The following is a 17,195-nucleotide window of genomic DNA, read 5'->3' as shown; positions in this document are numbered from 1 at the left end:
ACGGAAAAGCACATCCGGTGCATGAAGCCAGATTTGAAATGAATACTAAGAAAACAAACAATTGTCAACCCAGGGGATTTAGTTCGTGCTAAATTTGTCATCTTTTATTTTCTTTTTCGACGTTTTTTGCTAAATAAATGTCCTGCCATTTTGTTTTTACTAATAAATACTTTTTTATAACATACCCATCTCGCACAGCCTGCAAAGCATCGTCCACAGAGTCGTAATTATTCATTTCCATTACTCTGTACATGTTAGACCATTCTGTTTTCCGTTGGAAGAACGTATTGACAGCCGAGCCTCTGATGGTGGCGAAGGTGAAATTTTCACCCGGATTTCTCAACTGCGAAATAATTAAATTTTATATTCAATCATGTTGATAAACTGACCTAGTTTTATCACCAATCCAGAGTGAAATAAATGACAAAATTTCAAAATTTCCACCTAGAATATTTTGACGAAATATATCAAAATTTTTATTATTATCCATATATGAATACTTTTGAAATACAGTACCAGACTTCTACGGTCAAAACATTTGATAAATAAATGCAAATACATTGAAATATCTAATTCTCGTTTTCGTAGGAGCCAATATTTATTAAAATGATAATTTACTTTTTTTTTATATTTAGATTTTGGTGAATAAACTTCCTTCCTACTATTTCAAAACTTTACATGTTCCTGGTTCCTCGTTGCTCTCTCCACATCACTGTGATTATGGGCACACTACTACAAGAAGCTTAGTAGGTGCAAAGCTCTGCAATCTGCCGAAAATTCATTATCATTATTAGTTAGCCCCTACACAGATAGCACAGCTTACATACTTTTATTCCTAACTTCTAGGGTCTTTCTAATATTTAGACACGGAAATTCCTGGCATATCTTGGTCTAAGAAAGTAGACGCAGTCAACCCTTACTGTGCATCAAGTTTCTTCGTGTAGCCCCGCTCACCGCCTCCCATCTTGCTCGAGTTGTTTGTTTACTCTCTGTACAGTACTGACAGGGTTTACTTCCTTAGACCGAGGGGTCCTACTGTAGGCTACAGTTGACTTCATTAATTTCGGTACACCGACGTCTCCTTATCTTCCCGTAAAATGTACCGGAATTAATGAAGTCAACATTGGCAGTCATAGATTACGAGGGAGTTGCAACTCGCACATCTCTCTCTCTCTCTCTCTCTCTCTCTCTCTCTCTCTCTCTCTCTCTCTCTCTCTCTCTCTCTTCTTCTTCTTCTTCTTCTTCTTCTTCTTCTTCCTCATACGTCTCATTTGCCTAATCATCGTTATTACCAGTTTCCAATCCTCTTGCTGGCACGTAAATACCATTTCCTAAGGTGTAAATAATTCGAGATTTCTTACCCTTGGGTCATTAATTCCAGTGATGGAAGTCACAGGAGACTCCAGTACCAAGAAGGCAGCTAAGTTAGCTGTATAGGAGGCCACTATGATCATTGCAAAGCCGCCCCAAATGATGCCCAGAATGCGACCACTTATGCACCTAGGGGTACCTGGGCGAGTAAAGAATGTAAACAGGTTAGGTTGTGATAGAATTTGCTGTTTATATAATAAGATAATGAATATGAAAAAAATCTGCGAATAAATATGTTCAATATTATGGGATCATCTAATTCCAGTTTCCTACAGAATTTCGGAAGTGTTCAAGAGGTGTTTATCAAGTGATTACCGGACAGTGGTTGAATGAATCTATGATCGGCAACCAAAAACAAAATCCTTATGTATTTCAGAAACTCTTGAAGGTTTAAAGGTCAGTCATGAATGGTATAGGCATGGGGAAGGACAATAATGTGAGAGTGAGCTGTTAGATAACTGAGAGGCGAGGTGAATGTAACTAAACTTTATGAAACAGACATCGAGTTTATATACAAGATCTTGCGAGCGTGAACGTTACAAAAATTTGAAATAAAACTTGAGATAGCTTGGTCTATTAACAGTGCAGGGAAAAGTGAGTGTTAATATAAGAAAGCAAAGCCATTGTAGTGTACGAACATGTGTGAAACACGTGCGGTACTGTAAAATACCCCAGAGACTGACCATATATGCATATGATCAAGTCTCCCCATCAATTAGGGCAAGGGAGGGCCAGACAATGGCTATTGATGACTCATCAGGTAGACCTATAGGCTCCTCCAAACTCTCCCTCCCTAGCTCACAAGACTGGCCAGGGTGCGAAACTACTAGAAACTATTAAGTTTGAGATAGTCTCGAACTCCCGTCCAGTAGTATGCCGGGTAGGGGCGTTCAGGGAAATTTGAAGTTAATACTGACTGCCTTGCTCTTGCTATGAAGGGAGGTCCCTGGGGAGCTGTTATGTGCATATGTCTTCGTGTTTGAACCATGCAAAGGTTATGATAATACAAAGGAAAAGGGCAGTTAGACGAGGGTATTTCAATAGATGCACTGGATTGCAATATTTATATGGAGTAAATATGTTTAATGTCTAAAATATGTAAGAAAAGCAACTGTGGGAAGAGATGGAGATGGAATAGCATTGGTTTGATCTATGGCATGTATTAGAAAAGGTAGAACATTTATACTATGGGACACATTGAACTGGAACAAGGAAAGAATAGCAACAGCATAGAATCTAGACTCTAGATGATCTGGACATATTCGTGGACTACTGGTAAGTATTCCATTAGCAATTAGGGCAAAGCATTATGATGTAGGTGTAAGATCTTTATTATTCTATGCTGCAGAAACAAAGGCAGTGACAAAGAAAATCACAATCTTAAGCAGTGCAAAATTGCAGAGATATACTACCGCTAGAGAGTTAAGGGGCCCTTTGACTGGCAAGACAGTAGTACAGTGATTCCTTCTCTTTGGTTACTGTTCATTTTCCTTTTGCCTACAAACAAACCGAATAGTCTGGCATATTCTTTACATATTCTCCTCTGTCCTCATACACCCGACACTGAGATTACCAAACAATTCTTTTTCACTCAAACGGTTACTGTACTGTAATTGTTCATTGGCTGCTTTCCTCTTGTTAAGAGTAGAAGGGACTCCTTAGGTATGGTAAGCAGGTCTTCTAGGGGAAGGTCACTCCAAAATCAAACCATTGTTCTCTAGTCTTGGGTAGTGCCATAGCCTCTGTATCATGGTCTTCCACTGTCTTGGGTTAGAGTTCTCTTGCTTGAGGATACACTTGAGCACCCTATTTTATCTTATTTCTCTTCCTCTTGCTTCGTTAAGGTTTTTTTTTTTATAATTTATAGAGGAGATATTTATTTTAATGGTACTTTTCTTAAAATATTTTATTTTTCCTGGTTTCCTTTCCTCACTGGGCTATGTTCCCTGTTGGAGCCCCTGGGCTTATATCATTCTGTTTTTCCAACTAGGGTTGTAGCTTAGTAATTAATGATAATAATACTATTGTGTCAAGTGCAGGAGAACAGTCAGAGATGTGATGTGAAGGAATGAGGACCTATTAGTAAAATTAAGAGTTGATAAGGAAATGGGAAGATAAAGACTAATAAGGAGGCCCGGAAAGACACGAAAACCATTGAAAAGGGTCACGAAATGAGTAGAAATTAAAAAAGTGCTAAAGGAGGAGATAGTGGAGATAAATCCTTTTAAGTTTGACATGAAAAAAACAATAATGGTAATAGTTACTGCCAAATTGAAAGTCCCGTTTCTTGTCTACCAATGTTTCAAAAAAAAAAAAAAAAAAAAAAAAAAAAAAAATTCTTCAAATAGTAAATACTAATATTACCCTAATGACAATACTGTTTTCTCCTAATCTCCTACCTTCAGAAAGGCCACTGTTGAGGATAACTGCCCAGGAAAACCAAAAGGCCTCTGTGAACGACAAGGAATCGGTGTCATCTCCCGTTATCCTGCAAGTAAAATAATATCCTTTAAAGGTTTAAAGGCCGCTCATGAATGGCAGAGAAAGGGACAGTGTCAGTGCCCTATCAAGCAAGACAATGCCCTAGAGACTTGCCATATATACATATGATCAGCGCCCAAGCCCCCTCTCCACCCAAGCTAGGACCAAGCAATGGATGCTGATGACTCAGCAGGTAGACCTATAGGCTGCACCAAACACCTGTACTAATTTTTTTTTTTTTTTAATGAGGTGCATTTTAGCTCGGAAAATTTTCCTGCTATCTGATTGGTTAGAATTATCTTGTCCAACCAATCAGCGCGCAGGAAACTTTTCCGAGCTAAAAGGGCACCCCTGCGAGTCGGTGCAAATCTGCCTCACTAAAAAGAATGTCACTGTCCCTCTCCTCTGCCATTCATGAGCGGTCATTAAAACTTTAGATAATGCATTCTATCCCTAAAAGGGATTGTATTAAGATATGTGTTTCACCGAATTGACCCAGTTTGTCCTTTTACTATGTGCAGTTGGACGCATAAATTCCTGACACACCTAGCTCTGAGGTAATGCACCCTGTCACACCGTTACTGTGTTGCAAGTTCCTGTGTCGATCACCTCTGCCATCTCTTTCCTACAATATCCATTTTTCCTCGCTCTGCAGGATGCAATTCATCAGAGCGAGGAGGGGCAGGAATTCCTGCGTCCAACTGTACATGAAGATATTTAGTGGTCATATAGAAAGGCTTGCAATAACTATCACGTTAGTATAAAATATTTAATTAATGATTCTTAATATTATGGATGGTCTTATTCCTCATAAAAAACTGATTCATACAGTGTTGGAACAACAGGTGAAAACAATTGATAAGCTTCATTACCATGTTAATCTAGTCCACACAATATAAAAACTAGAGCTATTATCGAAAACAACCATCTATTGAATATCCACCATTTTAAATTGTCTAAAATAATGAAAAAAAAATGAAGAAAATTAACTTCTTTCACTTCAGTCTTGGAAAAGAAAATATCCATGTTAGTTCATTAAATATCTACAGAACTAACAAAAACCGTTGCCACTATGATCTAGTGAACTCACTTATAAACAGGGCTCAGTCTGTCAAGAATCCACATCAGAAGAGCAATCACATGAACAGTTGCTAAAAGCATCAGCCAAAGAGTATCCCTGAAGGGTTGCAAAATGGACACCAGGGTTGGTTCACGAGGTACCTGTCAAATGACAAATGAACTAAATTTTACCTGTCAAATGACAAATCAACTACCTGTCAAATGACAGATCAACTACCTGTCAAATGACAAATCAACTAAATTTTACCTGTCAAATGTCAAATCAACTACCTGTCAAATGACAGATCAACTACCTGTCAAATGACAAATCAACTAAATTTTACCTGTCAAATGACAAATCAACTACCTGTCAAATGACAGATCAACTACCTGTCAAATGACAAATCAACTAAATTTTACCTGTCAAATGACAAATCAACTACCTGTCAAATGACAAATGGAAACTCTATTTACGAACAAAATAGAATTTTTTCATACATATAAAGCAATGTAGAACTATTTTCATTCCAACATTTTAATTATATAAAATATCAAGAATTCAAAGTACATGTCCTAAGTGAAAGAAAAATATTCACTTCTAAGTAGAAGTGTCAAAAATTTATTCATTCTTTAAACCAATTCAGTAAGTGTTCTGTACAGCTTTCCTAAGTGAAAAAAAAATATTTTGGTGTCAAAAATGAATTTATTTTTCAATTCAAATCTAAAAAAAAGATATTTTGTATAGATTTTATTCCTGACAATACTACAAAGGCAATACTAAAGCTCATGCCCTTTTAATATATATGAATTAATGTAGAATTATTTAACATTTTAGCACTCATATTATACAATATGAAAAAAAAAATCAGAGTAAATATATACTAGATGTCCTAAGTGGAAATAAAAAAAAAAAAACATATTCATTTCCAAGTATATGCATTGTCAAAAATTTAATCATTCCTTAATCAACTTCAAAAAAAACTATTTTGTATAAATCTTATTCCTGATTACTAAGGGAATTTCTAATGCACATCTTCCCCATAACCCCTACATTAAGGGGTCGGTTGCCTGATCCTCTCTCTCCAATGCCATCTATCGAAGGCATCCTATTCCACCAAATCTCTTCTTTCCATGTCATCCTTCACCTTATCTTCTTTCCCACTATTATCCCTACACTAAGGGGTCGGTTACCTGATGCGCCTTCTTCAGTGCCTTCTATCAAAGGCATCCTCTTCCAGCAAACCTCTTCTCTCCATATCATCCCTCACCTTATCTTTTTTCTACCGTTATCCCTACATTAAGGGGTCAGTTGCCTGATGCGCCCTCTCCAATGCCTTCGATCAATGGCATGTTCTTCCGCCAAATCTCTTCTTTCCATGTCATCCTTCACCTTATCTTCTTTCCCACCATTATCCCTACATTAAGGTGCCGGTTGCCTGATGCGCCCTCTCCAATGCCTTCGATCAGAGGCATCCTCTTCCACCAAAGCTCTTCTCTCCATGTCATCCTTCACCTTATCTTTTTTCCTACCATTATCCCTACATTAAGGGGTCAGTTGCCTGATGCGCCCTATCCAATGACAATGCCTTCGATCAAAGGCATCCTCTTCCACAAAAGCTCTTCTCTCCATGTCATCCTTCACCTTATCTTCTTTCCCACCGTTATCCCTACATTGAGGGGTCAGTTGCCTTATGCGCCCTCTCCAATGCCTTCGATCAAAGGCATCCTCTTCCGCCAAATCTCTTCTTTCCGTGTCATTCTTCACCTTATCTTCTTTCCTACCGTTATCCCTACATTAAGGTGCCGGTTGCCTGATGCGCCCTCTCCAATGCCTTCGATCAGAGGCATCCTCTTCCACCAAAGCTCTTCTCTCCATGTCATCCTTCACCTTATCTTTTTTCCTACCATTATCCCTACATTAAGGGGTCAGTTTCCTGATGCGCCCTATCCAATGACAATGCCTTCGATCAAAGGCATCCTCTTCCGCCAAACCTCTTCTCTCCATATCATCCTTCACCTTATCTTCTTTCCCACCGTTATCCCTACATTAAGGGGTCAGTTGCCTGATGCGCCCTCTCCAATGCCTTCGATGAAAGGCATCCTCTTCCGCCAAATCTCTTCTTTCCGTGTCATCCTTCACCTTATCTTCTTTCCCACCGTTATCCCTACATTAAGGGGTCGGTTACCTAATGCACCTTCTTCAGTGCCTTCTATCAAAGGCATCCTCTTTCACCAAACCTATTCTTTCCATATCCTCCTTCCCCTTATCTTGCCATCTAATTCTCTACCTCCCTCTCGATCTTAAGCCCGCCTCACTCCACTGTCCCTCTCGATCTCCTCTCCCTAACAGGTTCCTCCCAAGCCCTCCTCACTCCCTCTCGATCTCCTCTCCCTAACAGGTTTCTCCCAAGCCCTCCTCACTCCCTCTCGATCTCCTCTCCCTAACAGGTTCCTCCCAAGCCCTCCTCACTCCCTCTCGATCTCCTCTCCCTAACAGGTTCCTCCCAAGCCCTCCTCACTCCCTCTCGATCTCCTCTCCCTAACAGGTTTCTCCCAAGCCCTCCTCACTCCCTCTCGATCTCCTCTCCCTAACAGGTTCCTCCCAAGCCCTCCTCACTCCCTCTCGATCTCCTCTCCCTAACAGGTTCCTCCCAAGCCCTCCTCACTCCCTCTCGATCTCCTCTCCCTAACAGGTTTCTCCCAAGCCCTCCTCACTCCCTCTCGATCTCCTCTCCCTAACAGGTTTCTCCCAAGCCCTCCTCACTCCCTCTCGATCTCCTCTCCCTAACAGGTTTCTCCCAAGCCCTCCTCACTCCCTCTCGATCTCCTCTCCCTAACAGGTTTCTCCCAAGCCCTCCTCACTCCCTCTCGATCTCCTCTCCCTAACAGGTTTCTCCCAAGCCCTCCTCACTCCCTCTCGATCTCCTCTCCCTAACAGGTTCCTCCCAAGCCCTCCTCACTCCCTCTCGATCTCCTCGCCCTAACAGGTTTCTCCCAAGCCCTCCTCACTCCCTCTCGATCTCCTCTCCCTAACAGGTTTCTCCCAAGCCCTCCTCACTCCCTCTCGATCTCCTCTCCCTAACAGGTTCCTCCCAAGCCCTCCTCACTCCCTCTCGATCTCCTCTCCCTAACAGGTTCCTCCCAAGCCCTCCTCACTCCCTCTCGATCTCCTCTCCCTAACAGGTTTCTCCCAAGCCCTCCTCACTCCCTCTCGATCTCCTCTCCCTAACAGGTTTCTCCCAAGCCCTCCTCACTCCCTCTCGATCTCCTCTCCCTAACAGGTTCCTCCCAAGCCCTCCTCACTCCCTCTCGATCTCCTCTCCCTAACAGGTTCCTCCCAAGCCCTCCTCACTCCCTCTCGATCTCCTCTCCCTAACAGGTTCCTCCCAAGCCCTCCTCACTCCCTCTCGATCTCCTCTCCCTAACAGGTTCCTCCCAAGCCCTCCTCACTCCCTCTCGATCTCCTCTCCCTAACAGGTTCCTCCCAAGCCCTCCTCACTCCCTCTCGATCTCCTCTCCCTAACAGGTTCCTCCCAAGCCCTCCTCACTCCCTCTCGATCTCCTCTCCCTAACAGGTTCCTCCCAAGCCCTCCTCACTCCCTCTCGATCTCCTCTCCCTAACAGGTTCCTCCCAAGCCCTCCTCACTCCCTCTCGATCTCCTCTCCCTAACAGGTTCCTCCCAAGCCCTCCTCACTCCCTCTCGATCTCCTCTCCCTAACAGGTTCCTCCCAAGCCCTCCTCACTCCCTCTCGATCTCCTCTCCCTAACAGGTTCCTCCCAAGCCCTCCTCACTCCCTCTCGATCTCCTCTCCCTAACAGGTTCCTCCCAAGCCCTCCTCACTCCCTCTCGATCTCCTCTCCCTAACAGGTTCCTCCCAAGCCCTCCTCACTCCCTCTCGATCTCCTCTCCCTAACAGGTTCCTCCCAAGCCCTCCTCACTCCCTCTCGATCTCCTCTCCCTAACAGGTTCCTCCCAAGCCCTCCTCACTCCCTCTCGATCTCCTCTCCCTAACAGGTTCCTCCCAAGCCCTCCTCACTCCCTCTCGATCTCCTCTCCCTAACAGGTTCCTCCCAAGCCCTCCTCACTCCCTCTCGATCTCCTCTCCCTAACAGGTTCCTCCCAAGCCCTCCTCACTCCCTCTCGATCTCCTCTCCCTAACAGGTTCCTCCCAAGCCCTCCTCACTCCCTCTCGATCTCCTCTCCCTAACAGGTTCCTCCCAAGCCCTCCTCACTCCCTCTCGATCTCCTCTCCCTAACAGGTTCCTCCCAAGCCCTCCTCACTCCCTCTCGATCTCCTCTCCCTAACAGGTTCCTCCCAAGCCCTCCTCACTCCCTCTCGATCTCCTCTCCCTAACAGGTTCCTCCCAAGCCCTCCTCACTCCCTCTCGATCTCCTCTCCCTAACAGGTTCCTCCCAAGCCCTCCTCACTCCCTCTCGATCTCCTCTCCCTAACAGGTTCCTCCCAAGCCCTCCTCACTCCCTCTCGATCTCCTCTCCCTAACAGGTTTCTCCCAAGCCCTCCTCACTCCCTCTCGATCTCCTCTCCCTAACAGGTTTCTCCCAAGCCCTCCTCACTCCCTCTCGATCTCCTCTCCCTAACAGGTTTCTCCCAAGCCCTCCTCACTCCCTCTCGATCTCCTCTCCCTAACAGGTTTCTCCCAAGCCCTCCTCACTCCCTCTCGATCTCCTCTCCCTAACAGGTTCCTCCCAAGCCCTCCTCACTCCCTCTCGATCTCCTCTCCCTAACAGGTTCCTCCCAAGCCCTCCTCACTCCCTCTCGATCTCCTCTCCCTAACAGGTTCCTCCCAAGCCCTCCTCACTCCCTCTCGATCTCCTCTCCCTAACAGGTTTCCTCCCAAGCCCTCCTCACTCCCTCTCGATCTCCTCTCCCTAACAGGTTCCTCCCAAGCCCTCCTCACTCCCTCTCGATCTCCTCTCCCTAACAGGTTCCTCCCAAGCCCTCCTCACTCCCTCTCGATCTCCTCTCCCTAACAGGTTCCTCCCAAGCCCTCCTCACTCCCTCTCGATCTCCTCTCCCTAACAGGTTCCTCCCAAGCCCTCCTCACTCCCTCTCGATCTCCTCTCCCTAACAGGTTCCTCCCAAGCCCTCCTCACTCCCTCTCGATCTCCTCTCCCTAACAGGTTCCTCCCAAGCCCTCCTCACTCCCTCTCGATCTCCTCTCCCTAACAGGTTCCTCCCAAGCCCTCCTCACTCCCTCTCGATCTCCTCTCCCTAACAGGTTCCTCCCAAGCCCTCCTCACTCCCTCTCGATCTCCTCTCCCTAACAGGTTCCTCCCAAGCCCTCCTCACTCCCTCTCGATCTCCTCTCCCTAACAGGTTCCTCCCAAGCCCTCCTCACTCCCTCTCGATCTCCTCTCCCTAACAGGTTCCTCCCAAGCCCTCCTCACTCCCTCTCGATCTCCTCTCCCTAACAGGTTCCTCCCAAGCCCTCCTCACTCCCTCTCGATCTCCTCTCCCTAACAGGTTCCTCCCAAGCCCTCCTCACTCCCTCTCGATCTCCTCTCCCTAACAGGTTCCTCCCAAGCCCTCCTCACTCCCTCTCGATCTCCTCTCCCTAACAGGTTCCTCCCAAGCCCTCCTCACTCCCTCTCGATCTCCTCTCCCTAACAGGTTCCTCCCAAGCCCTCCTCACTCCCTCTCGATCTCCTCTCCCTAACAGGTTCCTCCCAAGCCCTCCTCACTCCCTCTCGATCTCCTCTCCCTAACAGGTTCCTCCCAAGCCCTCCTCACTCCCTCTCGATCTCCTCTCCCTAACAGGTTCCTCCCAAGCCCTCCTCACTCCCTCTCGATCTCCTCTCCCTAACAGGTTCCTCCCAAGCCCTCCTCACTCCCTCTCGATCTCCTCTCCCTAACAGGTTCCTCCCAAGCCCTCCTCACTCCCTCTCGATCTCCTCTCCCTAACAGGTTCCTCCCAAGCCCTCCTCACTCCCTCTCGATCTCCTCTCCCTAACAGGTTCCTCCCAAGCCCTCCTCACTCCCTCTCGATCTCCTCTCCCTAACAGGTTCCTCCCAAGCCCTCCTCACTCCCTCTCGATCTCCTCTCCCTAACAGGTTCCTCCCAAGCCCTCCTCACTCCCTCTCGATCTCCTCTCCCTAACAGGTTCCTCCCAAGCCCTCCTCACTCCCTCTCGATCTCCTCTCCCTAACAGGTTTCTCCCAAGCCCTCCTCACTCCCTCTCGATCTCCTCTCCCTAACAGGTTCCTCCCAAGCCCTCCTCACTCCCTCTCGATCTCCTCTCCCTAACAGGTTCCTCCCAAGCCCTCCTCACTCCCTCTCGATCTCCTCTCCCTAACAGGTTCCTCCCAAGCCCTCCTCACTCCCTCTCGATCTCCTCTCCCTAACAGGTTCCTCCCAAGCCCTCCTCACTCCCTCTCGATCTCCTCTCCCTAACAGGTTCCTCCCAAGCCCTCCTCACTCCCTCTCGATCTCCTCTCCCTAACAGGTTCCTCCCAAGCCCTCCTCACTCCCTCTCGATCTCCTCTCCCTAACAGGTTCCTCCCAAGCCCTCCTCACTCCCTCTCGATCTCCTCTCCCTAACAGGTTTCCTCCCAAGCCCTCCTCACTCCCTCTCGATCTCCTCTCCCTAACAGGTTCCTCCCAAGCCCTCCTCACTCCCTCTCGATCTCCTCTCCCTAACAGGTTCCTCCCAAGCCCTCCTCACTCCCTCTCGATCTCCTCTCCCTAACAGGTTCCTCCCAAGCCCTCCTCACTCCCTCTCGATCTCCTCTCCCTAACAGGTTTCTCCCAAGCCCTCCTCACTCCCTCTCGATCTCCTCTCCCTAACAGGTTCCTCCCAAGCCCTCCTCACTCCCTCTCGATCTCCTCTCCCTAACAGGTTCCTCCCAAGCCCTCCTCACTCCCTCTCGATCTCCTCTCCCTAACAGGTTTCCTCCCAAGCCCTCCTCACTCCCTCTCGATCTCCTCTCCCTAACAGGTTCCTCCCAAGCCCTCCTCACTCCCTCTCGATCTCCTCTCCCTAACAGGTTTCTCCCAAGCCCTCCTCACTCCCTCTCGATCTCCTCTCCCTAACAGGTTCCTCCCAAGCCCTCCTCACTCCCTCTCGATCTCCTCTCCCTAACAGGTTCCTCCCAAGCCCTCCTCACTCCCTCTCGATCTCCTCTCCCTAACAGGTTCCTCCCAAGCCCTCCTCACTCCCTCTCGATCTCCTCTCCCTAACAGGTTCCTCCCAAGCCCTCCTCACTCCCTCTCGATCTCCTCTCCCTAACAGGTTCCTCCCAAGCCCTCCTCACTCCCTCTCGATCTCCTCTCCCTAACAGGTTCCTCCCAAGCCCTCCTCACTCCCTCTCGATCTCCTCTCCCTAACAGGTTCCTCCCAAGCCCTCCTCACTCCCTCTCGATCTCCTCTCCCTAACAGGTTCCTCCCAAGCCCTCCTCACTCCCTCTCGATCTCCTCTCCCTAACAGGTTCCTCCCAAGCCCTCCTCACTCCCTCTCGATCTCCTCTCCCTAACAGGTTCCTCCCAAGCCCTCCTCACTCCCTCTCGATCTCCTCTCCCTAACAGGTTCCTCCCAAGCCCTCCTCACTCCCTCTCGATCTCCTCTCCCTAACAGGTTCCTCCCAAGCCCTCCTCACTCCCTCTCGATCTCCTCTCCCTAACAGGTTCCTCCCAAGCCCTCCTCACTCCCTCTCGATCTCCTCTCCCTAACAGGTTCCTCCCAAGCCCTCCTCACTCCCTCTCGATCTCCTCTCCCTAACAGGTTCCTCCCAAGCCCTCCTCACTCCCTCTCGATCTCCTCTCCCTAACAGGTTCCTCCCAAGCCCTCCTCACTCCCTCTCGATCTCCTCTCCCTAACAGGTTCCTCCCAAGCCCTCCTCACTCCCTCTCGATCTCCTCTCCCTAACAGGTTCCTCCCAAGCCCTCCTCACTCCCTCTCGATCTCCTCTCCCTAACAGGTTCCTCCCAAGCCCTCCTCACTCCCTCTCGATCTCCTCTCCCTAACAGGTTCCTCCCAAGCCCTCCTCACTCCCTCTCGATCTCCTCTCCCTAACAGGTTCCTCCCAAGCCCTCCTCACTCCCTCTCGATCTCCTCTCCCTAACAGGTTCCTCCCAAGCCCTCCTCACTCCCTCTCGATCTCCTCTCCCTAACAGGTTCCTCCCAAGCCCTCCTCACTCCCTCTCGATCTCCTCTCCCTAACAGGTTCCTCCCAAGCCCTCCTCACTCCCTCTCGATCTCCTCTCCCTAACAGGTTCCTCCCAAGCCCTCCTCACTCCCTCTCGATCTCCTCTCCCTAACAGGTTCCTCCCAAGCCCTCCTCACTCCCTCTCGATCTCCTCTCCCTAACAGGTTCCTCCCAAGCCCTCCTCACTCCCTCTCGATCTCCTCTCCCTAACAGGTTCCTCCCAAGCCCTCCTCACTCCCTCTCGATCTCCTCTCCCTAACAGGTTCCTCCCAAGCCCTCCTCACTCCCTCTCGATCTCCTCTCCCTAACAGGTTCCTCCCAAGCCCTCCTCACTCCCTCTCGATCTCCTCTCCCTAACAGGTTCCTCCCAAGCCCTCCTCACTCCCTCTCGATCTCCTCTCCCTAACAGGTTCCTCCCAAGCCCTCCTCACTCCCTCTCGATCTCCTCTCCCTAACAGGTTCCTCCCAAGCCCTCCTCACTCCCTCTCGATCTCCTCTCCCTAACAGGTTCCTCCCAAGCCCTCCTCACTCCCTCTCGATCTCCTCTCCCTAACAGGTTCCTCCCAAGCCCTCCTCACTCCCTCTCGATCTCCTCTCCCTAACAGGTTCCTCCCAAGCCCTCCTCACTCCCTCTCGATCTCCTCTCCCTAACAGGTTCCTCCCAAGCCCTCCTCACTCCCTCTCGATCTCCTCTCCCTAACAGGTTCCTCCCAAGCCCTCCTCACTCCCTCTCGATCTCCTCTCCCTAACAGGTTCCTCCCAAGCCCTCCTCACTCCCTCTCGATCTCCTCTCCCTAACAGGTTCCTCCCAAGCCCTCCTCACTCCCTCTCGATCTCCTCTCCCTAACAGGTTCCTCCCAAGCCCTCCTCACTCCCTCTCGATCTCCTCTCCCTAACAGGTTCTCCCAAGCCCTCCTCACTCCCTCTCGATCTCCTCTCCCTAACAGGTTTCTCCCAAGCCCTCCTCACTCCCTCTCGATCTCCTCTCCCTAACAGGTTCCTCCCAAGCCCTCCTCACTCCCTCTCGATCTCCTCTCCCTAACAGGTTCCTCCCAAGCCCTCCTCACTCCCTCTCGATCTCCTCTCCCTAACAGGTTCCTCCCAAGCCCTCCTCACTCCCTCTCGATCTCCTCTCCCTAACAGGTTTCTCCCAAGCCCTCCTCACTCCCTCTCGATCTCCTCTCCCTAACAGGTTTCTCCCAAGCCCTCCTCACTCCCTCTCGATCTCCTCTCCCTAACAGGTTCCTCCCAAGCCCTCCTCACTCCCTCTCGATCTCCTCTCCCTAACAGGTTCCTCCCAAGCCCTCCTCACTCCCTCTCGATCTCCTCTCCCTAACAGGTTCCTCCCAAGCCCTCCTCACTCCCTCTCGATCTCCTCTCCCTAACAGGTTTCTCCCAAGCCCTCCTCACTCCCTCTCGATCTCCTCTCCCTAACAGGTTCCTCCCAAGCCCTCCTCACTCCCTCTCGATCTCCTCTCCCTAACAGGTTTCTCCCAAGCCCTCCTCACTCCCTCTCGATCTCCTCTCCCTAACAGGTTCCTCCCAAGCCCTCCTCACTCCCTCTCGATCTCCTCTCCCTAACAGGTTCCTCCCAAGCCCTCCTCACTCCCTCTCGATCTCCTCTCCCTAACAGGTTCCTCCCAAGCCCTCCTCACTCCCTCTCGATCTCCTCTCCCTAACAGGTTTCTCCCAAGCCCTCCTCACTCCCTCTCGATCTCCTCTCCCTAACAGGTTCCTCCCAAGCCCTCCTCACTCCCTCTCGATCTCCTCTCCCTAACAGGTTTCTCCCAAGCCCTCCTCACTCCCTCTCGATCTCCTCTCCCTAACAGGTTTCCTCCCAAGCCCTCCTCACTCCCTCTCGATCTCCTCTCCCTAACAGGTTCCTCCCAAGCCCTCCTCACTCCCTCTCGATCTCCTCTCCCTAACAGGTTTCTCCCAAGCCCTCCTCACTCCCTCTCGATCTCCTCTCCCTAACAGGTTTCTCCCAAGCCCTCCTCACTCCCTCTCGATCTCCTCTCCCTAACAGGTTTCTCCCAAGCCCTCCTCACTCCCTCTCGATCTCCTCTCCCTAACAGGTTTCTCCCAAGCCCTCCTCACTCCCTCTCGATCTCCTCTCCCTAACAGGTTCCTCCCAAGCCCTCCTCACTCCCTCTCGATCTCCTCTCCCTAACAGGTTTCTCCCAAGCCCTCCTCACTCCCTCTCGATCTCCTCTCCCTAACAGGTTTCTCCCAAGCCCTCCTCACTCCCTCTCGATCTCCTCTCCCTAACAGGTTTCTCCCAAGCCCTCCTCACTCCCTCTCGATCTCCTCTCCCTAACAGGTTTCTCCCAAGCCCTCCTCACTCCCTCTCGATCTCCTCTCCCTAACAGGTTCCTCCCAAGCCCTCCTCACTCCCTCTCGATCTCCTCTCCCTAACAGGTTTCTCCCAAGCCCTCCTCACTCCCTCTCGATCTCCTCTCCCTAACAGGTTCCTCCCAAGCCCTCCTCACTCCCTCTCGATCTCCTCTCCCTAACAGGTTTCTCCCAAGCCCTCCTCACTCCCTCTCGATCTCCTCTCCCTAACAGGTTTCTCCCAAGCCCTCCTCACTCCCTCTCGATCTCCTCTCCCTAACAGGTTCCTCCCAAGCCCTCCTCACTCCCTCTCGATCTCCTCTCCCTAACAGGTTTCTCCCAAGCCCTCCTCACTCCCTCTCGATCTCCTCTCCCTAACAGGTTTCTCCCAAGCCCTCCTCACTCCCTCTCGATCTCCTCTCCCTAACAGGTTTCTCCCAAGCCCTCCTCACTCCCTCTCGATCTCCTCTCCCTAACAGGTTTCTCCCAAGCCCTCCTCACTCCCTCTCGATCTCCTCTCCCTAACAGGTTCCTCCCAAGCCCTCCTCACTCCCTCTCGATCTCCTCTCCCTAACAGGTTTCTCCCAAGCCCTCCTCACTCCCTCTCGATCTCCTCTCCCTAACAGGTTCCTCCCAAGCACTCCTCACTCCCTCTCGATCTCCTCTCCCTATTAGGTTCCTTCCAAGCCCTCCTCAATTCCTCCCGATCATCTCCCCCGAACAGGTTCCTCTTAAGCTCTTCTCATTCCACTTTCCCTCTTGATCTTCTCTCCCTAACAGATTCCTTCCAAGCCCTCCTCACTCCCTCTCGATCTTCTCCTCCGAACATGTTCCTCCCAAGCCCTCCCCACTCCCTCCCCACCATCCATCCTCAACTGCTACGACACTGCAAAGAGCTCATACCCTTTTCACGAGGATGGTGATGCCCTGGTATTTGAAGGGCTTCGAAAAGGATATGGCATTTGACCTCTCCGGATTGATGGTCAGAGGAGCCACTATCATGTCGATGCCATCCTCTTCACTAACTAGCTGTCCAATCATGCCGTTCCATTCCTTCTTCCCTGAAACGATAGAAAAGAAAAAATTATATGTAAGATCAGTATGTTAATGTGTTTTATATCGCCTTTATATAATAAAGAGCAAGTGTCTGGTTATATATATATATATATATATATATATATATATATGAATGCATCTATATACATACATACATATATATATATATATATATATATATATATATATATATATATATATATATATATATACTGTATATGTGTGTGCATATATATAATATCTCTCAAATTGTCCAAAATGCTATGTAGTAGTTAAGAAAGGGGGGTTAGATGGGAAGTATTGAATTTGTGTGTGTGCATATCTATCTAAATATTTAGCCGTCATATTTTGTCGTGTAGCGTACACTAGTACTTATGGTATTTGGATACTTTATCACTCTTTGCCGTTTTTATAGAAACAGAATCCTCAGATTATTACAAGTTTTTCTTTTTCAAATTCAATAAAGAATTTCTTGATTTTTATTATCTAAAATGGGATCCAAATTATAAAGGAATTTAACCTATTTCTATAAAAAAAGGTGTCATAATAAGAATATAAGAAATAAAGCATTGGAGACATAATATAATTTGAATTTGATTAAATCTTTACACCATTTTAGGCCCGTAAATAGTATCTGCAACAAGCTCTCAAGTTAATCACCATAGCTAAGATAATCATCTTAATCAACAACCACTTTCTGAGAAATGAACCTTATTGTTTTACGATAAAA

General features: G+C 48.6%; 1 protein-coding gene across 1 annotated transcript in view; it reads right to left on the bottom strand.

Annotated features, from left to right (window-relative positions):
* The window catches only part of LOC137624878 (glutamate [NMDA] receptor subunit 1-like), a 46,774-nt gene that overhangs the window by 9,697 nt on the left and 19,882 nt on the right, over positions 1 to 17,195 (bottom strand). The window contains exons 13-17 of the mRNA XM_068355821.1: positions 16,313 to 16,470; positions 4,943 to 5,073; positions 3,771 to 3,859; positions 1,362 to 1,510; positions 186 to 343 (exon numbers count right to left, since the gene is read on the bottom strand). Of these exons, the coding sequence (XP_068211922.1) occupies positions 186 to 343; positions 1,362 to 1,510; positions 3,771 to 3,859; positions 4,943 to 5,073; positions 16,313 to 16,470 (685 nt within the window). The remainder of the gene's footprint in view (positions 1 to 185; positions 344 to 1,361; positions 1,511 to 3,770; positions 3,860 to 4,942; positions 5,074 to 16,312; positions 16,471 to 17,195) is intronic.

Source organism: Palaemon carinicauda, chromosome 31 (genome assembly GCF_036898095.1).
Source record: "Palaemon carinicauda isolate YSFRI2023 chromosome 31, ASM3689809v2, whole genome shotgun sequence".
NCBI classification, from domain to species: Eukaryota; Metazoa; Arthropoda; class Malacostraca; order Decapoda; family Palaemonidae; genus Palaemon; species Palaemon carinicauda.
The sequence above is the reverse complement of the archived record's forward strand: the minus strand, read 5'-3'. Positions and strand labels throughout refer to the sequence as shown.